At 43.4% G+C, this 26745-nt stretch overlaps 8 protein-coding genes across 8 annotated transcripts; 7 read left to right on the plus strand and 1 right to left on the minus strand.

Annotated features, from left to right (window-relative positions):
* Positions 1–1419: 1419 nt before the first annotated feature.
* On the plus strand, positions 1420–1935 carry BDB00DRAFT_884468 (uncharacterized protein; the record flags this gene model as incomplete). The annotated part of the gene is made up of 3 exons (XM_053128330.1): positions 1420–1599; positions 1681–1770; positions 1834–1935. 3 exons carry the CDS (start codon positions 1420–1422, stop codon positions 1933–1935), a joined length of 372 nt encoding a protein of 123 aa, XP_052975844.1.
* A 2067-nt stretch (positions 1936–4002) lies between these two features.
* BDB00DRAFT_842589 (mitochondrial carrier domain-containing protein) lies at positions 4003–5471 on the plus strand. Its single transcript, XM_053124900.1, has 3 exons — positions 4003–4185; positions 4280–5000; positions 5093–5471. Exons 1-3 carry the CDS (start codon positions 4085–4087, stop codon positions 5225–5227), a joined length of 957 nt encoding a protein of 318 aa, XP_052975845.1. The 5' UTR covers positions 4003–4084; the 3' UTR covers positions 5228–5471.
* Positions 5472–8345: 2874 nt separating this feature from the next.
* Positions 8346–11053, plus strand: BDB00DRAFT_609791 (uncharacterized protein). The gene is made up of 4 exons (XM_053118016.1): positions 8346–9143; positions 9226–9584; positions 9667–10688; positions 10796–11053. Exons 1-4 carry the CDS (start codon positions 8740–8742, stop codon positions 10988–10990), a joined length of 1980 nt encoding a protein of 659 aa, XP_052975846.1. The 5' UTR covers positions 8346–8739; the 3' UTR covers positions 10991–11053.
* Positions 10896–11632, plus strand: BDB00DRAFT_842591 (uncharacterized protein). Its single transcript, XM_053124901.1, has one exon. It carries the CDS (start codon positions 11082–11084, stop codon positions 11391–11393), a length of 312 nt encoding a protein of 103 aa, XP_052975847.1. The 5' UTR covers positions 10896–11081; the 3' UTR covers positions 11394–11632.
* A 108-nt stretch (positions 11633–11740) lies between these two features.
* On the plus strand, positions 11741–17196 carry BDB00DRAFT_842592 (uncharacterized protein). The gene is made up of 15 exons (XM_053124902.1): positions 11741–12157; positions 12265–12337; positions 12415–12771; positions 12845–12950; positions 13021–13148; positions 13210–13367; positions 13436–13565; positions 13639–13876; positions 13946–14250; positions 14323–15300; positions 15376–15582; positions 15645–16240; positions 16316–16443; positions 16543–16601; positions 16689–17196. The coding sequence occupies exons 1-15, from the start codon at positions 11946–11948 to the stop codon at positions 17058–17060; spliced, it is 4047 nt and encodes a 1348-aa protein (XP_052975848.1). The 5' UTR covers positions 11741–11945; the 3' UTR covers positions 17061–17196.
* A 14-nt stretch (positions 17197–17210) lies between these two features.
* On the plus strand, positions 17211–18216 carry BDB00DRAFT_842598 (plasma membrane proteolipid 3). Its single transcript, XM_053124903.1, has 5 exons — positions 17211–17263; positions 17348–17370; positions 17451–17489; positions 17573–17635; positions 17758–18216. The coding sequence occupies exons 1-5, from the start codon at positions 17247–17249 to the stop codon at positions 17787–17789; spliced, it is 174 nt and encodes a 57-aa protein (XP_052975849.1). The 5' UTR covers positions 17211–17246; the 3' UTR covers positions 17790–18216.
* Positions 18217–22560: 4344 nt separating this feature from the next.
* BDB00DRAFT_791002 (uncharacterized protein) lies at positions 22561–24059 on the plus strand (the record flags this gene model as incomplete). The annotated part of the gene is given in 6 exon segments (XM_053121009.1): positions 22561–22675; positions 22770–22972; positions 23099–23415; positions 23493–23785; positions 23892–24001; positions 24018–24059. 6 exon segments carry the CDS (start codon positions 22561–22563, stop codon positions 24057–24059), a joined length of 1080 nt encoding a protein of 359 aa, XP_052975850.1.
* Positions 24060–24247: 188 nt separating this feature from the next.
* Positions 24248–26309, minus strand: BDB00DRAFT_842608 (uncharacterized protein). The gene is made up of 2 exons (XM_053124904.1): positions 24844–26309; positions 24248–24768 (listed from the first exon to the last, which is right to left on the minus strand). The coding sequence occupies exons 1-2, from the start codon at positions 25875–25877 to the stop codon at positions 24447–24449; spliced, it is 1356 nt and encodes a 451-aa protein (XP_052975851.1). The 5' UTR covers positions 25878–26309; the 3' UTR covers positions 24248–24446.
* Between the last annotated feature and the right edge of the window lie 436 nt (positions 26310–26745).

Below are 26745 nucleotides of genomic sequence, written 5' to 3' on the forward strand. Positions count from 1 at the left end.
CACTAGAGAGGACATGTGCAAGTCCCGGGATAGATGGCTACCCATGTATTTATACAATTCCTCTTGGGGACGCGGACGAGGAAGAGAAAGGTGGGCAGTTACGCGGGATATTAGAGGAGAACAAGAAGAAAATGGTACGAAAAGGCCCAGACAGAGAAGAAAGTATTTGGGTCGTGCAAGCTGTACCACTTTGATGAATAGTCCCAATTTTTCGTTGGTTACCTTTTTTTTTGGTTGCCATGCATGTTGTGTACCGCGAACGGTTTCCGAACAAACAGCAGAATTTAATTTCTAAAGTGTACATTATAAAAATCTTCTCAATACCAAAGTAATCCTACATAGCCATCCCTTTCAAACTTCCAGTTGTTTTAATCTATATTAAACGATGGGGTGATTTATTTAGACTCGCCTGGCACATTTTCTCGCTCGTTTTGAATAAAATTATTATCTTGCGATGCAAAACAGAAGTAAAAAGTAGAAAATACCTTCATGGTGCTGTTGAAATGTAACATTGGATACAGGTAGTACAAGAAGATTAGAATTTGCGGGCTCTCGCGACAGGGGAACGTCAATGCAAATGCCGTTTTGTCTCTGTATCTCGTTTTTATTCCCCTTTTGTTTCACAGGTTATTTTAGGTGCTCTTATTAAGTGTTCTTGATACCATTGTACGGAAAAGCCTAGCAAAGTGGCATGATACGGCTGCGAAATACCATTAGCGCTGGTGAACAAAAGGTTGCGATGATCAACATCCTTTGCAACCTACCCCAAGTATCTATACTTCAAAACATACAAAGTGACGAAGGGCTCATCTAGCAACGACGAAGAACAACAAGAGCGAAAAAAGAGACACAATTTCCGGAATATGACGGGTAGTTAATCACATAAGTAAACCGTTTATTTGATGAACGTAGTAATTCTGCTGAAAATGATCTGATATGGGCTCTTGCTACATAGCTAACATCGATCGGAAAAAGCTAGAATTGGCAGTATCTCTTGTTTCCCTGTTGCTCATTTAAAAGACGTTAATAAGACGTTAGAGCGAGACTATTGATTGCAGCAAATGAGTGATATAGTAAGCAACGATGGCTATTAGATATGCTAATAGTTACAACTAGATAGTCTGTTGATGTTCTGCCAACAAAAAAGGACGTGCTCGGTCATGAGCTTTAGTAACCAAGCTACTAGAAGATAATACATTCTATATCTAACGCATTACATTAGCTTCCAACAAACACACAAAACTAGAGATTTCACAGGATAGTTTTAATTCCTTTATTGAGGTGCCTTGGCAACGCACATTGACTACCAAAAAAGGAAACTCTGATGTGTGGAGGGGCCACAAACTGAAGGTGGCTTGTTGGGCACTTTTGCTTGAGCTTTTTTGACACACACGCTATATATTATATTCATAAGCAACAATGAGATTGATCACACATAACATGCTGCAGTGCCATGTCAAGAACTGCAACACAAACAACTTCCCTTTGAACTTTCAAGATGCCCAACTTGAACTCATTGAGGCTGATTTCAATCCGGAGTTTCTGGTCAACATGTTACCAAAGCTTGAATGGGAAGCATTGGTGAACACTACCGTACAGGTATATTATACAATTACCTGATATCTTCCGTATTACCAACGGATGAATTAACTCTCGAATCTAACGCGTTTATTTCAAAAGCTTGGAATTTCGACCTTACCAGCACAGCTCCCAGAGAATGCAGCAGAAAACGAAGAGTTCTTAAAGTTACTTCATAACACGATCCTCGAGGTATGACTGGGATACATACAATCTGCAGTAGCATACTCTTACTAACGAGCTTATTTTGAATAGACTCATGTGCAGCAGGGAAAAATGATTTGTCCCAACTGTAAACACGAATACAAAATCAAGGATGGTATCCCCAACATGCTGCTTGCCGAACACGAAATTTGAAGCATACTACAGACGGACCTTGCATACCAATTGCTTTGCACTCGAGAAGCATGAATCACACAAACACTTACTCCCGCGCCACACATCCACACATTCTTTCCCAAACACGTTATCTACGCATTTTTTAGACACTTTAACAGGCATTAAAAAGCTTATTAGCTACATAGTAGTGGATCATTGTAATCATCTACTTGATCTTTGTCAACGATCTATCAATTGGTTGCAACCTTAATCAAAAGTATTCTTCTTTGTTCAATACCGCTTCAAATTCAATAGCATGCCAACGCAGACGTGACGACGATCGATTCCGAGCACCAGCTTGCTACGAAGATGTCAGAGACAGCCAGTCTCATGGTCTTTACTTTCGCCAATTTCTCATTCAACAAAGTATTGCGGCAGCGTCTCGAACTGTTGATTGGACTTATAGAGCTTGAACACCTGGCCATCAAAAGGCAGTGTATGGTATAATATGAGAAAAGAGGACATATTTGGCTACAAGTCGTCATGTACTTTATGTCAAATAGTTTGATGGTTTAGCACGTAATGGTATGGATCACGAACTCTGAACAATGTACCTTGTAGAGATGCTCCACGGATCATAGCCACAATGCTGTCTGGATCACCAATCATTTTCAAGTTATGCCACCAAGGCAGTTTTGTTACTTCTACCCTCTGTTAGAATGGTCATCTGAAGAACACCCGAATAACAATGCTTTTTACACACACTTTTTGATTAAAGTCATATGCATACATCAATCGGATATCACGACGTCCAGTTATCTTTGCGCAATCGATGTATGTTTCTGACTAACTGATTGCTTATCATGATTAACTCGCAGGATCAATTCTTCGATAAATCTGATTGTGAATGATCTGTGTCCATTATCTGTAAGTACAGCCGTCTCGATTTTAAGCTTTGTGAACAAGTTTGACATTCGTTTTGAAACGCGCCTGCACAGTGATATTTAAACAGCACAACGAGCAGCTGATCGTGAGACTCGTATCACGTATTGCTTTTACTTATCGAAAAACCACGTTACTGATGGAATTACGTTGATCTGAATAGTATTTTAGTATGTATATTATGTGTATTTGACGGTTCGGAAATAGATCAAGCAGATTATGTACCCATCAACTCGGCTCAGCTCGACTCGACTTATCATCATGGCGATGGCACTAAGCGACTACGCTGATTCCGATGGTATTCCACGTATTACAAGTATGGTTGTAGAAGTCTACGGATGTAGCTTTTCCCAGGAACGGATGTCGAAGAAAATTTTCCTGTACTACAATGATGCCATTTTTCGAAGGTTTTGACGTGAATAGTTAGTTGGTCGTATACCTTTGTACGTACAGACAACCAAATATGTTTCAGATTCGGTGAGTAGAGAGACCGTTGATCCTTATGATAGGTCTTACTGAGACGTTAGGTTTTGATATCATCATGCAGTATGTTGTAATATTTACTGATGCTGTAGTGAAAGCCATCAACAATAAACTGGGTAATAGGAAAGAGGTTCAATGCTGCTACTGGCAATGAAAATGATTCTTGATCAGGCTGGTTTAGCATCAGTATCTAATATGCATATAGCAATATAAATAGAGCATGACCGCATGACGACGGCATAAAACCCCTGATGTTTTTGTTTTTGATCTCTTTACTTTAGTTGCCCAGCTTCACTTTATATACGCTTCGAAAACAGACATTCGCTTGGGTTTTCTTACCAAGTCAAACATTGTAAAGCAGCGTAATAGTGAATGCAACCCGGTTGAGCTTATTGGCATCGTGATCGGGTTCCAAATTAGAGCATTGCCACAAAATCAGGATAAGTTGTTAGATGCAGTGAGTGATGACAACCACCCAGCCGTGGTGGCTATTGAAGTGTTTCTTTTGCCGGTCAATGTTTAAGCGGGTTTCTTTTCCTGCTTACGGCATGCGAACTTCCCACCACCGAAACTTGACCCGCCGGGCCAAATCTTTTCTTTCTCAGTCATCCACAAATAGGGAAAATGGGCTGTCACACGCGGTTGACGGAATAAAAGCTCTTGAGTCAGCATTTTCATTTGCCTTGCTTTGCTCTTCTTGTTGCAGATAGACTCCTCCCTCCCTTCCCCCCCCCTTCACACTTGCAACACACATACGCTTAGCATGGCTATCATATCAAAAGAGACCCTGCCACCGTTTGGCCATGCTGTGGCCGGATCAGCTGGCGCCATGTTCGCCTTGTCTCTGGTCTACCCTCTCGATATGTAGGTTTCAGCTCTGTGTCCTTTTTGATGCTTTATCAGCATAATTCTCCTATTCCCTGTCATCATTTTTTTAACACAATCAGAAAACACACAGCATCAAAACTCGTATTCAAGTCCAAGCAAAACACGAAGGTCTGGATGATAAGGAACAGGAACACTACACCTCAGCGCTCGACGGTATCACACAGATCATGCAGAAGGAGGGCCTTGCTGGCTTATATGCCGGTTTGGGCTCTTCGTTGATTGGAACAGCCTCGACCAACTTTACATACTTTTACTGCTACTCGTTGGTTCGCGACCTCTACAACAAAAACTACAATCCTGGCGGTGGCACCCTTTCAGCTGCCTTGGAGCTTCTTCTTGGTGCAGCAGCCGGTGCTATGACGACACTCGTGACGACGCCGATTGCCGTTTTAACCACTCGCCAACAGACTTTGCCTAGCGACGAACGTCAGGGCGTCTTCGCCACCTGTGCGACAATCTTGTCCGAGGAAGGCATTGCTGGCCTGTGGAAGGGTATCCGTCCCTCCTTGATTTTGTGCGTCAACCCGGCTATCACTTACGGCAGTTTCGAAAAGATTAAGCAGTTTGTACTTGATGTCCTCCAAAGAAAGATGACACCTGCCACTGCTTTCCTTGTCGGTGCTATCAGCAAGACGCTCGCCACTGTCGTCACGTACCCATACATCATGGCCAAGGTTCGCCTACAGTGGAAGCCATCAAAGGAAATTCAGGATAAGGTGGAACCCTACAAGGGTGCAGGTGATGTGTTGGCACGAGTGCTCAAGAGTGATGGTTTCTTTGGCTGGTACAAGGTAAATTTTGAATGCTGCTTACGTGAACGCTTTTTGTGTGTGCTATGCGCCAATCTAGTGCCGTTATCTAACATATGTCTGTTCTTTTGCAGGGCATGAGCACTCAGATCTTCAAGGCTGTTCTCTCGCAAGCCTTGCTGTTCATGATGAAGGACGTTTTCACCAACTACACCGTTATGGCATATGTTTTATTACTCAAACTCGCCCGACGAAAGCTTGCAGCATAGATGTAGAAAGCTACTACTATACATTTCATTCCCCGCTTCTGGCCGTTCTTTCGGCTATGTTGTTATATAGACTTGGCTTACCTTCCCTTACTACTCCACAAACCCTCTTCCTTTGTCATACATACACATACCGCTCCCAAAATTTGCTATGTTCGTTTTATTCAATATTACACGTTGATCTGTTCTTGTTTTAGGAGTGGGTCGGATTTAAGCTATACATATGATGTACACGTTTTTATGGCTGAGAGATGATTACTCGTGTGGTGAAATGACAACAACGGTTAAATTAATCGCGGTCTGGGGTGTATTAAATGACGTTTCCTAAAATCATGTGGATCGGCAGAACCGTGACCCCCAGATACTGCTCATTGTATGCCGATAGATTGACTCCCAGATTGGTATGATGTTGCGAGGCACTAAAACAGTGCTGAATTTGATTTGATTTGCTTGCAGTCAATTATATGCGCTCGTTGGATAAGCTAAGAATGTTCACCTCAGCGTACTACAGCACGACGTTTACGCAAATACAAAAGGTTGTCTCGGAGCAAGCGCGAAAAGCAGCAATTGCGCGTCATCATAAGATAGTAGAAGCGATCCTTTTTCATATTCGAGTATTATATGCCAAACAGCAGCTATTAGCATTACACGATACCCCACGTTCCTTTTCCTTTCTCTAGATCAAGCACATCTATAGTTACCCTTGCTGATCGATTTTCATCGAAAAGCAGCGGTTGCAGTATCAGATGAATCAAGGAAGTTAGTGCTTTCGAAGCGGAAGCGCAAAACTGGTAAACTAATTGACTACGTACGTGATTCGGATCAGCTGTGAGTCAGTACGGGCTTTAGCCGCCGTGTAGCCGCAATGCCGCACATTGGATATGCAGAAGGATCGAGAATGACGCTTCTAGTCATGCCCCGAACACCGCCAGAAACCAAAATACTGAATTTTAAAAGCTAGAGACAACAGTTAGCGAATGTGCATCACTTTGATTTAAACATGACGCGCTCCCCTTCTTCCAACCTACTTCAGTAAGTATCAACACCACCGTCACAACACAACAACACAGACGAATAAGTATCATACGACATCCGTTTAAATATTATACAGTGATCCATTATTGATGTTTAGACTGGCTTCTTAGACTGACGAACCGGCTGGACCAGAAGCGTAAGCTATCAAATTTATTTGTTCGCACGCGGAAGCTTGCAGCCGCCTAGGTTTGAATGATAAGAACGCAGCAGATCATGAGATCGAAGTGGAAAACGAAATGGCTAGGGCAATTGGAACAGCTAAGAACGACTACAATACCAAAGACACTCCCAAAAAGCTTCTTGATGACTTGCAGCTCATCTTTATCAGGGCGTCAAGGTAAAACAATCCATTCTTTTTGATTAAAAACTTTAACTTTTACTAATTGAAACGGTTCTTTCAATATCATAGGTCGGTGACTATGATACTGTAGCCACGACAAAACCGTGCGTCGTAGCATTGAGGATATCACGAAATACAGTAGATCGCAGCATGCGCAATGCAGCAGCGAACGAACTTGATTACCTACAAAAAAAATGGATCCTTCGCAATAGCCAAACCAAGCGGCTGAAGATGCTAGCTATCCAATTAATAAAGAGCATGGTTACTCTCTTTACTACAAGTCTCAAGGAAGAAATGCAATGGGTGCGCCAAGTTCAATCCAGTTAGTATACCAAATCGTCAGAGCCGGCCCCATTATTGGAGCAGACTCCTTTGAACTGCTCACCACATTCGATGTATGTATAGTACTAGAATTATGTATAGGAAAGACAGCGCCATTCCAGTTTCATCTTAGGATGCTTCTACACAGCAAAGGGGTCTGGCCACGCAACTTTAAAAGGGGCAAGCGGTTTTCCAAAAGTATGGGGGGGGGTGAAGCAATCCATGTTAATTACTGAACTACGAGTTTCCTTTTCATCTTGTTTTGTTTCTTGCTCTGTTACCTCGTTTTATTTGTTTTATTATATAATCATTGTATCGGCCAACAAATAAGCAGTAACAGAGATATCTCGCAGTAAAGCATAGCTTGTAAGGCCTTTTGCTTTCTTTCAGTGAAACAGACATAATGGTCTTAAATGTACCGCTTAACTATCAGCGATATCTTCGTCGTGGTACAGTCATACGATAATATGTTTTGTACAAGGAGTGCTATACATAGTCACCTTATACTTCACAAAAAAGTATAAAATGACATTTGCCGCAACGACCAGGAAGATGACTTACTGCGTTTCCTATTAAACAGGAACCGCGGCACACAATAAATAGAACATACCTTGTTACACATCAACTCATTTGTGAAAGGTATCGAGCGCGCTCTCGTTGCATTTCCACCTTGACATTATATGAACTAACGATGTTTGTATCGTTTACACCATTACACTACCAAAGTATCATAATTATTTGTGTTTAAATACCGGAAACGCCTCTTCCGGATGAAAATAATCTAATAGATACTATGGGAATATCAGATGTTGACAGGTGCAGTGCTCGGAGGACCCTGGATCTATATTTGTGCGTCGAAGCAACATTAACCGCGTCAATTGTTCAACAGCAATAAACGGGACTGTTGCTTAGCACGCATGTGTACCTATTTTTTTTATTTGGCATGCCGCTTTGTCTCCCCCAAGACCATCGCTGGGTTATTCGTCATACTTTATTTTTAGTTCTCCATTTGTAATTACAATTGTGGCTGGAACAATAGGCGGACACGCCACAACCTAGGAAGTGCCTATATTAAGTTGGAATCATAAACGTAAGTAACTGTGGACTTGGTGATATTATAGTGAGGGCCACTCCAGACGGAAACATAGTTTGTGGTTGATGAGTGGAGCACTTACTTTGGGAACGCCATATTGTAAATCTAGCGGAAGTCATCTGCATGTTGCTGCAGCTATCAATAGCTTTAAGCTTTCCATTTTAAGAAACGATTACGGGCGTCTTTTTATTGTACCGCATTTACAGTAAGCTAAAACAGTAGTATACAAATACTACAAAGAGAAATCAGCAGAATCTAATGTAATATCACTATATTTACAACATGGCACGGCGAAAAACAAAGAAAGGAGAACGAGCAGTCAGATGTGGATGGGCTAGTTTATACTTCCATTGTTCGCTGTTGCATAGTCAAGTTTGGCGAATGTCCATGTGGAAACTCTATTTACGTCAAACGTACTAAAAACAGCGTCAAAAAGAAAGAAACGGAATGGCTCCACTTGATAGAGAGAAATGCCTATGCTTAATACGAAGCTTACTATCTTCAGCCACCTCTCAATTAACACCAGAAGTGTGTGAGAAACCCTGATCGCAAAGAAAGTTTGTGTGTGCTTCGGATAGCGGACTCTTAAAGCGCTCTCGCTTCACCGGTCGATGCTTGCTGCCTTTTTCTTTTGGTGCCCCTAAAAACTCACGCTCACAGCTTGTCTGGACCGGCTTTAATCGTGGATTACAGAAAAGAGCTTCTTTTTCTTAATACTTTTCGTCAATGTCTGACGTCAAATATACCAGCCGATCATTCGATGCATTTCCAAGCCAACAAGTTCCCACCAGTCCACCGCCACCACCTCCCGAGCACCGTTACTTTACATCTTCGCCACCCTCATTAAACTCTCCCAGCACTAGCGATTCCTACGATACCGAGAATCCTGCGTCTACGAACACCACCCCTGACTCGCGTAGCACCTCAGTCTTCACACAACAACAACCAAACGATCATCACCATGGCAACGCACCTACAGCCGACGAGACCGCCTCAGGTGTCAACTCTTCACCCAATCTACCTCGAGCGTTCTCTTTGTCTTCATTGATTAGAGATGAGGAGCAACCAGAGGACCCGGAACACCCCCAAGTCATTAGCATATCAACCTCGAACCCCTCACATCTTTTCTGGTATATACTTTGCTTCAAAAGAAAGCAAATGGATATAATTCATATAAATAATCGCTGCTAATACTTTGCATTTCCGAAATAGGGTTCCTGCAACACAGCATCCAGAACTAGCACCCAATGAATTCGAAAAATTCTTACATACGAACTCACATGCGAAACGAGAGCGAGCGAGTCTTAGAAGACGAAGCTCGATTCTGTCTGTTTCGTTCACAGCAAGCGATGCACTAAAGCAAGATGATGACGAGGGCATGACGGAAGGGGATAGCAGAAAGGATACATTGGAAGCCTTGGAACGGGGAAAATCACAACAGTCATCGGAATACAGCGAACAGTATCATCAGCAGAAGCAGCATAATAGCAGTAGATCAGGGGATGCCGAGGGGCTACCACGCAAGACTAGACTACGACGAAGCATTAGTTTGGATATGGCCACAGCAGCAGGTTGGTTGGTTTTTTATGTTCTGGGGAAATACTTCTGCGTACTATATATATATTGGATGCTGATTGGTAGGAACTTTTATAGAGAATCAACTGCGAGTGCCTGATTTCTTGGTGTTTGATCGCAATTCCTCACCGTTAGATCAGTCTAGGGTTCTTGTACCCAGAGCAGATCGACCATCTTTACTGCGGCGAGGTGCGCGCACCAAATTTCAGCGAAATTCATCATTTACGCCTCCCTCCGCACGACAAGTCGATCGACATCGCCAAACAGAGTCAATGCCTCCAGGTACATACACTGAGCGCCTCGACCATTCCACACTTGGAGAAGGAGGCATCACTTTGTCCGACAGCCCACTTGCCGAACCACCGCTCAATATGTCATTGTCCATTGCCGAACCGTCACCACCACCGCTACCACAATCAACGTCTGCACACGCGATGTTTTCTCCGCGTCCCATGGAAAGAAGGGCCAGTGCCGAAGAAGTACCACGGCTACAGAATAGCAGCACCCCTTCCAAAGACCACGAAGTCCAGGGATTGGAAATAGGTCAGAACGTGGTTACACAAGAACTTGAGCCTCTGGAGCACCAGTCGCATGAACAACAACAACAACAACAGCAGCACCAGTTGGACCCACCAGCACGAGCGTCATCTGAACGGAAGTCATCATGGTCTTGGGGCTTTAAGCGGTCAAAATCAGAGCAGGTGCGAAGCGACGTTATTTCAGATAAAGTTCATTTGCAAGCAGAATTGATGCCTCGACCAAGGCCATCTGTTTCCTCAGAATCTAGCGGCTCGGCTGCTACGCCCTCCGGCTCTGGTAATGGTGTTGCTCCTCTCGCCCCTAACAGCAACAGCAGTGGTGGCAAAGATAGCAGCGGTAAACGGTCCTTTGGATTATCTTCACTCTTCTCTCGCAAATCATCGTCCAACAAGGCCCAAGCTACTGCCGAACCTGCTGCCCAAAACACTGCACCCATTCCTCCAAAGGACTTCCAGCTGAACAGGATCAACCAAAACCGACTACCCATCCATATCGAACGAGCCATTTACCGTCTTTCCCATTCCAAACTTGCCAACCCACGCCGGCCGCTCCATCAACAAGTAATTATCAGCAATCTAATGTTTGCTTATCTCGCTCTGGTCAGCGCTTCACAACAAGCACATCAACAAAATTCATCCAACGGAGCAACCCCTGATAACAGAGCAAGGAAATTTGTCAATGCAGGAAAAAAAGGAAAACGACGGCCACCCTCAAATTCATCCTCACCACGCCCACCATCGTCCCAACAACAACAACAACAACAACAACACCATCAACACCATCAACACCAACAGCAGCACTCACAATTACATACTCAACAACAGCAACAATCACAGCATGGTCGACCTCCTTCTCCGTCTAACGGGTCTGCAGATCAGCGTTCTTCCTATCAGCAAAAGGCTCGATCGAACTCAAAACAAGAAGACAATGGCAATGGTGTGCTACACCAATTTATGGGACCATCGACAGGATTCGTTGTCCCTGAAAACTATCTGAAACCCCGGCAACAGGGTTTTAAAGGGATGGCCGGTGTTGGTAGGAGGAGTAGTCTCAGTGATTCGGACGAAGACGACGACGACGACGCTTTGAGCGATAGCAGCTCAGACGATGAACCTTCCAACAGCAGTGTGACCATGAAAGCCAGAGCTGCAGCTGCTACCAAACATCGAGCCTCGAATGACATGATTCCAAACCATACCCGTGTTGCCAAGCAAAGAGGCGATGATGATGTCCCTCTGGCAATGTATAGAAAAGGAAAAGTCTAAACATAAACCCAAGCTATATTACATATCTTTCTTTATCTATTTTTCTATTCTTCTTAATAAAACCAGTTGCAACCTGCCCTCCCCTCCCTCACACACACAATACACCCAAACCATCGCACAGGAGGTCGCAGCTGATGCACTCACCCCCTACTATTACTTCAAAAGATACACCTTGGCTTTCTGTTTTGTGGTTTTGACTTAAATGGGTGATTGCAAAGCTGACTAGTACGAGCAAGGATAAACCATAGCAATGCTATTTAGCTGCCATAATGAATTTCAATCAAGCATAATTTCATCGCGCAGTGTAGTAGAAAATGCGGGAAATCCCAGCCGAGGGAAGCGCGCCAGACTTGTCAATGAACAACTCAAAGGCAAATCTTAAAGCAGCTCGGGAAGCAATCGGCGCGAAAAAATTCGACGATGCAGTAAAAGCATGCAATCGTATTCTTTTATGGGAGTCTGGCAACTATAATGCGTAAGCTTTAAGCTGTCTTTGTTATCCAATTACACCCCAACAAGAGGCACGCTTAATTTAACAACTAACGATCATGAATGGTGGCGTGCCATAGTTGGGTGTTCCTCGGCGTTGCCTACACGGGATTAGAAAATGACGAAGAGGCCGAAAAATCGTACAGACGAGCTATCGAGATCAACTCTGATCAACTGCTTGCTTGGCACGGTTTGGTCAGTTTCTACGAAAAACGAGGACGTAAAGAAGATATGGCTCAGATCATACATGATATATTACCCAAAGTCATAGAGAGGTACATAGTATATAATAAGGAGAGGATAACTAAGCTCAGCCCATTTGAAAATATGATGAAGATAGATAGTTAGCTGATTCTTATGTGTGTACACATATTTATGATAGTAATGATGCCAATCGGCTTGTGGAATATTTGAATAAGCTCGTCGATGTATACGAGAGCACTGATCAGGACAAGGTAAAATGAAAAAGAACGAGGCAACAAATATATCACTGAAGTTCACAGAATCACTTCCACCCTATGTATATAAAAAGTATATTGTTACTCTCAAGTTGTTCCTGCCAGGTAGTCCTTACTACGATCTAATCAAGGATACAAAGTCGATGCGACGACCCATTGATATTTGGACAACAATCACAAACCTTACTGAAGCTGATCAGTCGCGTATGGTGGAGAGCCGTGTTCAGTCGCGACGTATGGGTATCCATGCCGGACCACCAGAAGAGATGCGAGCTCAAGTAGAAGCTGAAGTTTACTCCAAGTCACAATTAGGCGATATGTACGAGAACTTACTCAAATTGTCGGATTCGCCCGATACAATCCAAGCATTGCAGCTCAAGCTACTCAGTTTCTGGTTCAAGCGATTACCGGCTATCGTTGAGAAATCAAAAGTAATGGATCTATCTGGAGTGTAGCTGATAACCAGAAGAGACGTTTTTTAATTTGCTCATTTATTCTCCACAGGTGTACAAAGATATCACTGATCTCGCTAATAAGCTAGTCCAAACAGACGTAAATGATGCCCTTCCCTACGAGATTCTTATTGAAACGACAGACGCTCAAAAGATTGGTGAGTTGAATACTGGAAAAAGTTAATTGATAAAGTAATGATGGTAAACTTACCTAGAAAATAAATCTAGGTCAATATGATAAGGATCTTCTGAGCACCGTCGAATCCAAGTTTCCAGAAACAGGTCTTGCCAAGCTGATTCAAGGCTACAATCTCTACCAAGCAGGCGAAATAGATTCGGCCTTTGATATGTTCGCGGTAAAACAAAATTAAGTTACAAGAGATTGTCCAAATTACTCACTTGTAGATAATTCTACAGGTAGGTATGGAGCTAATCCCAGGAAGCCTTTTCGGTTATCAATGTCTGTCTTGGATCTACTATGAATGCAAGGAATACGAAACTGGTTTAGAATATGCCACCAAGGGCCGTGATATAGTGCGCAAAAAAGGCCGTGAAAGTGGGAAAGCACTGGAAAAGTATGTACTTTTTATCGTTCATTCGAGGGGTGGGACAATGCAATTATACTAACCTTAGACTTCATTAGAGTACTCATCTCAATGGAACTTTGTATGGCACACTGCTATCGTCATCTCAATACAAAATACTATCCTGATGCCACAGCTTTGTATAAAAAGGTTCTGGCACTTGATCCAAATGAAATTAGTGCTCTGGAGGTAAAACTGATTTGAATCAACTTAAATGTTACGATAGAATTAAGACTCACCAACTGTTCATGAAACAACCTAGGGTGTCGGTTTAATCCTGCGCGAAGAGAACCACTTTGACCAAGCGCTCAAGAACTTTGAAAAAGTGTATAGCCTTGACCGTACTCGACACATTTCATTAGCAGAAATTGGTTGGATCTACTGTGAAAAAGAGGACTATGACAAGGCAATCCAATATATTTGCCAAGCTATCGATCTTGCTGAAGAGGATGTGGCTGATTACTACTATCGTCTTGGCCGTGTCTATTGGGCTATTGGAGGTATAGGAAAGAGAAATTAATGTGCGATTTGCAATGAGTATAACTTGCTAATAGCTTTGAATATATCAGGTGAAAATACTTCCCAGGGATTCAAATATTTCATGCAAGCTGTCAAGCTTGATCCTGAGTTTGCAAGTGGATTTACATATATTGGACACTATTATCGCGAGGTCAAAAATGACCATATGCGTGCGAAAAAGTGCTACCAAAAAGCATTCATGCTTGATACCCTGGATACGGATGCTGCATTCCACTTGAGCAATTACTATATCAAAGACACTGAAGCGAATGAGGCCGAAGCTGTATTCAAGCAGATCACCGAACTCGTACCCAAAACAGGATGGGCTTGGAGAAGATTGGGATATTCCATGATTGTAAGTTTATTCAAAGACATGCTTATAATGTTTTTTTCTTCTTACTAAGGTCACAATTGTTTACGTTGGTAGATATCAAACCAGTACGCAGAAGCTATTACATGTTTCCAAAAGGCACTGAGATGCGACACCAGTGATTTACGATGCTGGGAGGGCTTGGCCGAAGCATACGCTCATGAAGGCCGATTTGTGGCTGCGATCAAGGCATTTGGACGGGCTACTGATCTTGATCCTTCCTCGGTTCATGCAAACTACGAAAAGGCACTGGTCAAACAAAAGATTGGGCTGCTAGATGAAGCAGTTGAAGGATTCAACACAACACTGGAACTCGCCGAGCAACAAAACCAGCCAAATTATCTTCCTGCAATTAAGGGGCTCGCGGACACATACATCGAGCAAGCAAAGGAGGAGATACAAAAAGGGTTCTTTGGACGTGCTGCTGATAGTTGCGGCAAGGTGATCAAAACATCGTTGGTCGGATTGGAGCAGGATCCCTCAATTGTCGGCTTCTGGAAACTTATTGGTGATGCGTGTACAATATATCGGATCGTGCCTACCAATCTGCATTTGTGCGCTTATACTGAGCTGCAGCAGGCAATGGTGTTGCTTATGGATGGTGGTAAATCTCCTCATCAGCGCCTCGGATTCCCCGAAAACGACATGAGTGCAGAACTTTTGAATGACTTTGTGGGCCTTGATGTCACGGTGGATGACTTTTATCTGCCTCCGAAAACTGTGCTTGGCGTTGTTCTGGCCTGCGCTATGTTTGCATACAAACAGGCGCTGGTACTGTGTAAAGGCCATCGAATGATTGCACCAGCACTGTGGCATGATCTCGCGCTTTTATACCATTGGATGGCTGAAGAAAACCGGACTGAGGAAGGACGGGACAACGGACTTGTAGAAACGGCCATGCGTTGTATCCGCACAGCATTGAAACAAGAACCATCCCAATATCTCTACTGGAACACGCTGGGTGTTGTTGCAATCCGCGATTCGCCCAAGATTAGTCACTATGCATTTATCAAAGCCATGGAGTTAAATAGCAGGGTAAGCGCGAAATTCATGCTTAAAAAAAGTGCTACGCTAATGACTCGCTGTGCTGTGAATCAAACAATGAATTAGAGTGCGGTCCCATGGACAAACTATGGTTTCCTGTGTTTGTCACGTCAAGATTATGAGCTGGCAAACCAGGCTTTTGACATGGCGCACGCGTTGGATCCTGAATGGATCTCGGCATGGGTTGGACAAGCGTATGTGGCGTCTCTTTGGGGAACATCGGATGCTGGTGGAATATTCCAACACGCTTTTGAATCGAGCTATGGAGCAGCGGTAAGACCGAGCAACAACTCTAAGATAGGATCTTCAAGCAACGCTAATCCATTTTCGGATAGACGGAGTCCAGTTATGGCTATGCCGAAACAGCCTATACGCAGTTGTCGAGCTTGCCAAGTGTGGACGAAAACGGCGTGAATATTATTATATCACCCGCTTTTGCACTCCAAAAACTCACGGAACAAAAGCTCGATGACGCACTTGCGCTAAACCTTTTGGGATTATTACTGGAGAGAATGGGACAATACGACCGTGCGTCAGAGGCCCTTGCAGGTGCCATCTTGGCACTCGAGGCACAATGCGAGCAAGGCCGGATCACACAAGAAGAAATGAACCAGCGAGTAGCCAAGGTTCACTGCAACCTCGGACGAACTCTATGCGCGAATGAAAACTTTGAAGGAGCGATTTCCAGCTACCAAAGCGCGCTAGAACATTGTGCCGGATCTTCACGTGTTTACTGCCAGTTAGGGGCAGGCATTGCCTATTACTTTACAGATCAGCTAGAGGACTCCTTGAATATGTTTGAGACGGCACTCAATGAAACACAGACTGATGTGGACCTGCGCATGGATGTCACTGTGCTTTTGAGCAAGGTGTTGTGGGCCCTCGACGGAGATGAACAGCGTGCAGTTGCAAAGGATCAGATGTTTTCCAGGTAAATTGGAACGTGAACGAGCCAAGTACAAAACGGCAAATAGGCTAACGTTTGAGAAAAACAAAAACAAAATAGCATTGCCGATAATCCGAACTACCTTCCTGCAATCTTTTCACTTTGTGTAATGGGCATTCTTGAGGATGATGATACATTAACAGATGCGGCTTTGCAGGAACTAGCTAAAATACCTGTTGATGTGGCATGTGAGTTGACAGAAACGCAAAGAAATTTGAGAGAAGATAGTAAAAAAAGGGGGAAGAAGATGTGCAGTATACTCATGCTTCTTGCTCCTATATCACTAGTTGATACAGACAAGGATCAGAAGATTTCGTGGCTGTTTTCACGATACTTCCGATTAAAGGTGGGTAGTTACATATAAATAGCATACCTGCTGACATCCTGTTGCTCCATGACCTTAAACTGATCGTTTTGCATACACGCATCACAGAACGACCCAGAGCAGGCGATCAGATCACTTGCGAAAAGCGTTCATCGACTACCGTGGCTGGCAGGACTGTGGAGTCATTTAGCATCGGATGTCTTGGAGTATCGTGACACATCTGTAACATCATGTGCTTCTGCTCGAACAAAGAATGCCGTCAGTCTTTCTGCCTTGACTATGACCAGCAACTCCAAGACCGCCACAGCTGATTCCAAGGCTGAAGCTTATGAACATGCTTCACAAGCGTCATTAGCCGATCAAGACGAAACTAGCGCGAAGCAACACGCAAACCGCGCTGTCATGATTGCTCCTTGGCGGGTTAATGCATGGAAAACCATGGCAGCAGTTCATAAAAGTCCCGAAAAAGCCCCTGTGTAACTATAGTATGATGTCATGGTGATCGTTTTTGTTCTATCCCCCCCCCTCCTTTTTCTAATTTTGGTACCCGCACAAGAGATTTGTTACCGTCATTTTTCCATCAATAAAAAAAAAGTATATATAGGCCCGCTTTACAAGCCTTTTTCACCGTTTTTTTTTTCATCTGCTCCTTTACATACACAAAAAATGCCTCTTACTTGCTCGTAAGTAACAAGAGAATTGTTGCATCCCACCTGTTTCTATAGCTCTGACAAACTGATCTGATTGTTTTTTTTGCGCTCAAATAGTGACTTTTGCAAAATCCTTTTCGGTTCGTATCATTAACATTTGTGCTATCACTAAACAGTTTTATAATGGAGTTATAAGCTTAATGTTGTATAATTGTTATAGCCATCCTCTTGCCACCTCTTGGTGTCTTCTTTGAGCGAGGTATGTCAATTGCGCACGAGATATGTTATTGGAAGAGGACCAGGGTATGATGCTAAGTGTTAAAATGGCTTGTTCTCATATAGGATGCACTTGCGACCTTCTCATCAACGTTGCTCTCACATGTCTCGGCTACATTCCTGGAATCAGTACGTATATGGCTTCAAAAAAAAGAACAGGCGGGTCGTGATAATTGGTGTTGGTTAAGGAGGATAATACGAAGGGAGGATTATGTATCGTATTAACCTGTCCATTGTTTCTGCTGTTATAGTTCACGCGCTATACATTATAGTAAAATACTAGCACGAACTAAAGAACCGGTTTCCGTTGCCCGTTCTGACCACATACACTCATTCCCCATCACCACTACATATTTTGCTATCCCCTACACACAATCATCCTTTAAGTAAAGAGTCGACTGACTCTTATTTTGTATATGTAACGTCCGCTCATCTATTATCCTTTATCGCATAAAGTATATTCTTTCTCATTTATCCCGGCCCTTTTAGCCGCTCCAATGGTTGTACGTGTGTGTTCCCAACAAATGTAGCTAGTGGATGCTATATATTTTCGGTTTATGTCTTGGCGTGTTTAACTTGGTATTTGCTAGTAGAAACTCTAGAGATAATTATGCTTAAACTGGGAGCGTGGGATTGGGGGAAAGGTGGAAGAGCGTGAAAGATATAGTTTAAAGCAAGGCATTGTTTTTTATTTCCTGTCAGGATTTTTAACCCGTAATAAATTTAAGATACAGAATTGATCTTTATTCGACATGTGAGAAGCTAAGTAGAACTAGATATATGACTTGATAAAGTATACTCACCAGTATTACAGACTGGTCAGCGGGATGAATGTACGGATAGAAGCTAAGAATAGAGAAAAAGGGTAGGGATGTTTGAATAATTGAAAAGTGGGTTACTAAAGTAGAAGCTAGGTGCATTGTTGATATGCAAAGTCACTCGAAAAAAGGTAAACCTAATTTCATTCCGTTACACTTCATTATGAACATTGAAGCCTCGCGTGTTGCAGCTTACATATTCCGATCCCCTCGGATAGCCTCGACCATATTTTACACAGGCGCGTATTTGGGCTTTCGCTCTAAAAGATACGGTGTATAAGAGGATTGCTGCGCTCCATTTGTTTTTCTAGGTCTGATAGAGCATCTCCAACGGTCGTTTCAAAATGGAACGCCGCTATCATAGCAGGACCATAGAACTGGCATTGTTTTTCCAACGGTTGCGCTATTCTAAAACTGGCTATTGAATTTACTGCTCTGCTCTTTTTATTTCAACCACTCATTTCACAATGTCAAGCCAAAATATTCGCAGACTAAAACAAACGTTCGTGGAAGACATTGAGGAAGAACGCCAACGTCAGCGCAGAGTCGAGCGTCTTCAGAGCAGCTGATGACGAAGACGACGATCAACTCAGAAATCGCGGAAAAGGCTCTGTTCCTGGTCATCTCGTCATTAACCGCGTTCGCGTTGCAGGTCATTGGCGTTTATACAATGACTATTTTGGTGACAACCCTGTTTACCCGAAATTCAAGTTCCGTACTCGTTTTCGCATGATCCGTCGGCTTTTTGAACGGATTATAAGCGAACTGGAGCAGAAAGTTGCCTTCTTTCCGCATGCTTTAATCCATGTCTAGCCGACTAACTGAGTCATGCCAATTACAGCTTTGCGAGGAATTTAATAGTACAGAAGAAGCAGAAACATCTCTTTAACTCCCAAACCGTGGATTCCACAAACCGAAATCTAAAGAATGAGCACCAGTTGTTGAGATTAGTGTATGTACAATATCAAATCCATGCAACTACATAGCTAATGACACGGTCTTGTTCGTAATAAATAGGGCACAGCGGAAGTTCCTGGGCTTACATTTTGCCCAATCAGAAGACTGTATAAGAATCCTTAAAGCAGCCAATGATAGCACTGAATAAGCTTTTACGTGTAACACTTCAAAATACTGGTGCATGACATTGCTGTAATTTTAACTTGATCGAGTAATATGCCATAGTAGTGCCTTTAGTTGAAAGAACCAGAATGGATAATATCAACGACAATAAATGCAGGGGCTACAAAGGGTCATAGGTGCAAGGACATTACTTATATGCAATGCCATTTGTTTATACAAGGTCCTTTATTTTAAAATGCGTAATGAATGTGCGCATAACTGATACACGATTTATCACTTACGTTTTGTTTGATCACTGATAGAATGTTTGGATGGCAGACTAAGTAGTAGTATGCTCTGTCAAAAGAAGCAGCGTTAAAGACAAAGTGATCCCTTAGTGCGCGATAAAAAGGAGTCCATTCTCTATTTACCAGTGGTCATTGATGAAACATGCTGCTGACGACACTAGTGAAACCTTGTGATTGATAAGATCAAAGAGATTATAAAAGTAGCATACTTCACGACTTATCAAGACGTTGGCTTTTCTTCCTGCTTTTCTTCGAGCTAGCCCCGCATCATTTCCTTTTTTTTGGCCTTTTGTACGTATGCATTCATTAACAATCTGTCATCATTGCAGTTGCTGTTTGATCGTCACGATTGGTGATTTTTTATTTGCAACCTGGTCTAACATTCTTTTCAATTTTTTCTTTAAATTTCTGTCTCTCCCGCTCTATCTCTCTCTTTCTCTCGGGCACTGACCTGCACAGGGTAGCGTCATGTGAGTTGTGCTTTTAACAAAGCACAAAATTGGACAAGAGAAAGAGAGGGGTGTCATATCAACCATCCGCACTAGTCACGTCATCAACGCACCCCTGGATCAAGTGTGTTAAGTTTCCCACCACCCATACCCACCGAAGTAGACAATGCAGTCGATGATGGAGCAACTACTAGAACTACTATAGCAACGATTGCAGGCCCAAGATCTGGTACAGCATATTCCACTATGCCTCCGTATGCCAGTAATCATAACCACCGAGCCTAGTGGTCTCACTATACGTGAAGGGGAAGATCAGCAAGTCGTACAATAGTGAAACCGCGATTGCACCCACGCGTATCCCCTTCGTCAACATAAGATTATCAGATTGGGCTTAGCAGAAGCAGCAGTACGAGCAGCGAAGAGGAGGCTAAGACAATAGTGACCAATAAGCTTGATCACGGAGCGATTCCGGCAGTGGAGGCAAATCAGCTCGTGTCCCAAGGTACGATTGAAGCAAGCACGCAGCAGCGCAACAATAAAGAGCAGTGAACAGTGATGGCACGACACAACAGGCGGAAAGATCCTCAACAAAAGAATTGCTAGTCGAGTAGTGGAGCATCACCATGCTTAGACGCTCATACCAGGTTTGAAACTGCTGGTTGAACAGTAGAAATAAGCTGCACTCCAACTGAATCACTAAGTCGAGAAACGTTCTGAATGCTCGTACGACAACAGCAAGCCGCAAGAGTCCAAGAGCATCGTGCAAATCAAAAGCCAACCCAAAACACATGAGTGTTTTTAGGATACCCTAGGGCTGTTGTGCCTGACACATGATATAGTGTAAAACTGACGATAATGCTCTTGACTTTTTGTTATTAACCGCCCCACCCCAGCTCGTCACTGAGTTCTAAGCTTGCATGAGAAACATAGGCCCGGACGCAATGAATGCGGATTAAAATAAGACGAGTATATACCTTCATAATCATCACCAACTACACCAGCAGCAACAGAACGACTACTACTCATTACTTGCAACAGCAACAGCCGCAGCTAGATCCAGCATGTGCCTTCAGCAAAACGAGTGCTGGCGAAGGTGCTGCTGTTGATAAGAGCAGTGACAGCAACCAGAAACTGGTCAACAAATACTCAAAAGTCGATTAGTAGTGTTGAAGTACGACTAAGCAACAGGGCGCCCGCAGCTTTGTGCATAAAAATGGGCTGGCATACCAAGATCTTTGAAGAAGACCAAAATAAGATGTAGTGATACAAAGTTTTAAACTGGCTGGACCTGCATGAAGTTTGTATCTCTTCGGATATAACTTAATTAGAAAGAGGCAGTACTAGCAGTAGTGAGTAAAGAAAGTATTGTAAAAAGGAACAAAGTAGATACCAATAGCAATAAATTTTGCAATTGTAGGCTTCACCAATATGATGTAATAAGCCTTCCTTGAAACATTGCTGCAGAAGACGTTCTGATCTTTCTTACACTGACATCTGATCTACTGTACGAAAAATGGTTTTGAACGAATATGATCGTGTTTTATTCATATGTTAAAACAAGGCATCATACTGATTGCATATAATAGTTATAATTTGATGTTTAATTCCACACTATAATGTTAATTCCACACTATAGTGCAAATTTTCTTCTTCCACCGCGTCATTCTATGTATTTAAGCAAGTCTGTGTCCACCCCGTGCAGACCCCTGACAAATCATGAATGATGACAATCCCAGATAACACAGCATATATCGCCACTGCTCTAGTGAGGGATCGTGTGGAGCATGCAAAGAACACTGCATATACAATCAATGCGTGATTCACTGTATGACAGAACAGTATAGAATGGAGTATACTTATAACAAACCAAGTAAAGCCGATTATGGTAAAGGCGTGAGGCCTTCCTGCCTCCTAACAAAACGTCAAGGCCAAGATCATCTTTTACTTTCCCGGGAAAAAGCAGTAGCTATTGCAAGTCTGACCCCAAACATATTCTGTACGATCTAACATATCGAAAAGGATCTTCCTTTGAAGCGTGCAAGTTTAGCAGGGTTTTTACAGGAGGTTGGCGAAGCCCGTGACCTTGCTGTTTTATCACTTGGCAACATTGACAATTATTAACATTATCCATGGTTGTACATATGCTCTTACGAAGTATAGCTCACACATCATCCGCACAAGTATATTTTTTTTTGGTAAACAACGAGTAAACCCAAGAACAGGACCATGCATCTTTTCCTTTTGGCAGTTGTTGAAGCTTCGTTCTGTAAACATTGCATAGTAAAGAAGCAAATTCCCTACTCCCCAACCCCCTCCTTTCATCCTGGAGCCGGTCGTCGCTCAGTGAAGGCCACGGTGCGGACCTTTACCTTTTTTTCTCTTTTCTTTATAACAAAACCAAGTTCTTATTTCTGGAATCAATGCCGTCCAAAAGTAACCAAGACGGGTCAGTCAAGAAACGATCCAAATCTAAAGAATCTCAAGGCAGTCGTTATGAACGCAAAATAAAAAGAGTTAAAACCAAGGCTAGATCTGGTAAATCTCGGGTTTATTCTGTCTGTCTTTTCATTTCCTTTCTCAATCAACAGCAAAAAAAAAGAGCTCAAATCGATTTGCTTGCCAAGTATAGAACTCGATCTGTTTGCTTGGGGCAAGTGGAAATTTCATTGTCAAGATTACTGGATCAATCCCTATGTCGACACCGTACCACGGATTGATGTGCGATCGACTTCTAAAGCCAAGTTCATTGAAGAATACGAGGCACAGAATCGACCCGTTGTCCTTACTCATGTGACAGATCAGTGGCCTGCGCATAAACTATGGAATGAAAAGGTGTGTATAGCAATATATATGTTGGCATAGTAAAATAATCATCGAAACAGGGGAAGATCAAATAAGGAAAAAGAAAGAAAGAAAGAGAACTAAACGGAAAAGGGGTTGGTGGATGAAATGTAACAGTATTTTCTCGAAAATTATGGCTCGCACATGTTTAAAATCGGCGAAGACGACGATGATAACAACGTCTACTTGAAAATGAAGCACTTTGTACGATACTCTGAAACGGATGCTCAACATGACGATTCGCCACTGTACATTTTTGATAGTGGGTTTTACAAGGATCGACGAAAGAAGAAAAAGGAGGGACAGTCAAACACTCTTCTCGGTGACTATCAGGTTCCGGGATACTTTTCGGATGACTTGTTTCGTTTGACGGGCGAACGTCGTCGGCCACCGTACCGCTGGTTGGTTATTGGGGGCGCTCGAAGTGGCACAGGGTAAGCAATAGGGAGAATAAGGCCATTGGATAACGTCAAGTCTAATTCGACGGCTCTCGAAAACTTTTTATTACAAGTATCCACACGGATCCATTGGGCACTTCTGCATGGAATGCTTTACTGAAGGGACACAAGCGTTGGTGCATGTTTCCCCCAGGCACACCAAAGAACCTGGTGGATCCTCCTATGAAGCCGTATGATCATGAGGCAGTGGCATGGTTTAGCACTGTGTTTCCAAAGTTCCAAGTACGCGATGACCCGTATGACAATCGAACACTGGGCGAGAAATTGGGCATGGTGCAGGTGCTGCAGCGTCCCGGAGAAACGATTTTTGTTCCTGGCGGCTGGGCGCATGTTGTCATGAATCTAGGTATGTTTTTTGGGGGAGCTGCGCACTCGTTTCCTAGTAATAAACGTATGAGCGACATTTAGAAAGGAGAAAGAGAAAGGCTCACTCTTATTGATGGCAATGCTAGACATGACATTTGCTGTAACACAGAACTTCTGCTCGCCCACAAATGCTGAATTCGTCTACCTCAATACACGACACAGTCGACCCAAACTGGGGGCCAAGCTCTATCGCAAAGTACACGAACTCGCAGCCAAAGATCCCAAAGCGTACGGCGATCTTGCCAAGCGTCTAGAATGTTTACAATATGTGCCACAGATTCCTCCAAGCAGCAGTGATGATAGTAGTAGCAGCACAAGCAGTAGCAGTAGCAGCAGTAACAGTGATGGTGGATCATCTGACGCGTACAGTGGAAAAAGAAAGTTCCAGGTGAGCTCGACCGAGTCTGAAACTGATCTGAGCGACGGAACATGCATGTGCCAAAAGTGTAAGCTTAAACGGAAACGTGACGAGCGTGAGCGTGTAATGCAAAAAAGAACAGCAACAGGATGATATACCCTCCCTCCTCCTCCTCCTCCTCCTCCTTCAATAGCATAAAGAGCGCATTTCTTTCAAGAATTATTTCTATTATCATCAAGAGATTTTATACAAAGTAAATAATGCTGTGAAACGGCCAATTTGTCTATATGCGTTCAAGGGGGTCGATGCCAATAAGTTTTAGACCATTTGCCAATGTTGTCCTTGCTGACGAGAACAGAAGCATCCGTGCTTCTGCTAGCTCTGGATCCGCATCCTTGATCCGCAGAGTCGAGTTTGCTTGTCCTATAACATGCGCCAGTCTGAAAAGATAGTGTACAACGACGCACGGCTCCATGGACTGATAGGCGGATCTGACAATGTCTGGGAACTGGGATACCGTTAGTGCCAACTCGAAGGCCTCATTTTCCTTCAACAAATCAAAGTCGCAGTCGGTGGTGATCTTTGTGTTTGCTTTGCGCTCAATGCTATATAACCTCACACACAAATATTTAGTCCTAGGCTTTTCTCTTTGGTTCTCCGTCTCATTGTTTATCACTTACGCGCACATGCGAGCATGTGTGTATTGCAAGTAAACGCCAGTATATCCACGTGCAGCCGTCATTCGTTCATATGAAAATGTGTAGTTTTTGACTCGCTTGGCAATCAGGTCCTGAACAATCACAGCCGAGGTTCCCAGCTGGTCGGCGACCTCCTCGACAGCCTGTTGGCCGACCAACCGCCGACCGTCTTTCTGGATACCCATAGCCATCAACTCTTGATATTTAACGGGATTCTCCTTGAGGTTCTTGAGCATCTGTTCCTGCGCTGTATCGAGGATATCTTGCAAGAACACCACAGTTCCTTTCCGTGTCGACATGCCCTGCACGCGTCCAAAACCAACGTGATGCAAGTTGCTTGCCAAGGAAGCCAGCTCGGCAATCTTGAACATCTGCTGCAAATACAGAGACTGTTCAGTGCCAACAATGTACATGGATTTTTGTGGTGATTGCCGCAAGATCAAGTTGGAAAGGTCGCGTGTGAGGTACAAGCTTGTGCCGTCCGCTCTGCGGACAATGGGCGCGCCCAGACCGTATGCGGACAAGTCTACAGTCCACGCACCGTCGTCTGCTGCTGTTTTGCTGATAAGGTTCTTGGATTGCAGGATATCGTACACAGACTGGATGAACGGCTCGGTCTCTGATTCACCCGAATACCGTTCGAACTCGATGCCTAGGCGCTTGTAGATCGACTTGTAGCTACTGATGCTGAGTTCCCGGAACCTTTTCCATTGCTCCAAGGCAGCGGTATCCCCCTCTTCCATGCGCTTGAAATATGCATTGGCTTGTCGGTCCAAATCCTCGGTGAGCTCCTTGTTGATTTTTACGTAGACGTCGTACAAATGGTGGATAGGATCCTTCTCCAATAGTGCTTCATTGCCATATTTTTCAAATCCAACTGCCAGCAGTCCTGTTTTGCGCAGCTTAATTGCCGGTTCTCCTTTTCTTTTTTGTCCTTTTATTTCCAGAGAGAAACTAACTGAATTTGTTACCATATTGTTTGCCCCAGTCGCCGAGGTAATTGATACCGACGACATTGTAACCCATTGCTTGATGGATACGTTTCACAAAGTTGCCGAGGATCGTGCTTCGCAGATGGCCCGCATGAAACGGTTTGGCGATATTAGGCGAGCTATAATCCAAAACGACGGTTTGTGGCGCATCGGCTTTGTGACATCCAAATCTAGATTGTTCGTCGTGTACCTGAAGCAAGGTTTGCTTGATATATTCTATCGGTCGTACGCTAAAATGTAAGAATGGGCCCTTTGCTGTAGCTTGTTGAATCAAGTTATCTGGTTCAAACTATATCATATACATAAAAAGACAATTCCCGCCAATAAAAGGTTCAAGTGGTTCAAGTAGTGAGTATGGTTGTATAGTTAAGCTTTAAAAACGGTTGAATTGAGTTTGACATGCCGGGGGTGGGGTGAAAGAGAGTTAATGAACCTTGTGAGCAAGTTCGTTACACCATTGAACAGGATCGCGTTGTGGCTGTAAACGGGGTATAGGTATGCCGAATTGTTGTTGCTGTGCTGATTTGGGTGTACCAAGAAGTCCAATCAGTTGCGGTTCTGGACATGAGGTAATGCGCGATAGTTGACGAGCAATTGCTTTGCGGAACTGTGTGGCACTCATGAGTGCAGCTCTGGGCCGGCGGAGCCGAGGCCCTACAAAACAAAAAAAAAATATTCATGAGGTACGCTGCATATGTTGTGTGCTGTATTCCGTTATCAGCTTTGTCCTGCCCCGCCTCTGCCGCTTCCCCCCCACTATACTCTGATATCCATGGGTAATCGACATTCACGGGTTTGATTAAGGTATTTTTAATGTTTAAACTAACTTTTTTTTATATGAACATGAATGTTAAGAAACAAGAGGGGAGGGAGGAGAGACAATATTATAAGA

This window comes from Zychaea mexicana (genome assembly GCF_025766255.1).
Source record: "Zychaea mexicana strain RSA 1403 chromosome Unknown BDB00scaffold_85, whole genome shotgun sequence".
Classification (NCBI taxonomy): domain Eukaryota; kingdom Fungi; phylum Mucoromycota; class Mucoromycetes; order Mucorales; family Lichtheimiaceae; genus Zychaea; species Zychaea mexicana.

Coding starts and splice junctions, on each gene's coding strand:
- BDB00DRAFT_842589 (XM_053124900.1), top strand. CDS start 4,085: ATGGCTATCATATCAAAAGAGACCCTGCCACCGTTTGGCCATGCTGTG. Junction 4,186..4,279: donor CTGGTCTACCCTCTCGATAT/GTAGGTTTCAGC, acceptor GAAAACACACAG/CATCAAAACTCGTATTCAAG. Junction 5,001..5,092: donor GTTTCTTTGGCTGGTACAAG/GTAAATTTTGAA, acceptor GTTCTTTTGCAG/GGCATGAGCACTCAGATCTT.
- BDB00DRAFT_609791 (XM_053118016.1), top strand. CDS start 8,740: ATGTCTGACGTCAAATATACCAGCCGATCATTCGATGCATTTCCAAGC. Junction 9,585..9,666: donor GGATATGGCCACAGCAGCAG/GTTGGTTGGTTT, acceptor GAACTTTTATAG/AGAATCAACTGCGAGTGCCT. Junction 10,689..10,795: donor GCCGGCCGCTCCATCAACAA/GTAATTATCAGC, acceptor TAACAGAGCAAG/GAAATTTGTCAATGCAGGAA.
- BDB00DRAFT_842591 (XM_053124901.1), top strand. CDS start 11,082: ATGGGACCATCGACAGGATTCGTTGTCCCTGAAAACTATCTGAAACCC.
- BDB00DRAFT_842592 (XM_053124902.1), top strand. CDS start 11,946: ATGGTGGCGTGCCATAGTTGGGTGTTCCTCGGCGTTGCCTACACGGGA. Junction 12,772..12,844: donor CTATCGTTGAGAAATCAAAA/GTAATGGATCTA, acceptor TATTCTCCACAG/GTGTACAAAGATATCACTGA. Junction 16,241..16,315: donor AAGGATCAGATGTTTTCCAG/GTAAATTGGAAC, acceptor AAAACAAAATAG/CATTGCCGATAATCCGAACT.
- BDB00DRAFT_842598 (XM_053124903.1), top strand. Junction 17,371..17,450: donor CTTTTGCAAAATCCTTTTCG/GTTCGTATCATT, acceptor TAATTGTTATAG/CCATCCTCTTGCCACCTCTT. Junction 17,490..17,572: donor TGGTGTCTTCTTTGAGCGAG/GTATGTCAATTG, acceptor GTTCTCATATAG/GATGCACTTGCGACCTTCTC.
- BDB00DRAFT_842608 (XM_053124904.1), bottom strand. CDS start 25,877: ATGTCGTCGGTATCAATTACCTCGGCGACTGGGGCAAACAATATGGTA. Junction 24,769..24,843: donor ACACATGCTCGCATGTGCGC/GTAAGTGATAAA, acceptor GAGGTTATATAG/CATTGAGCGCAAAGCAAACA.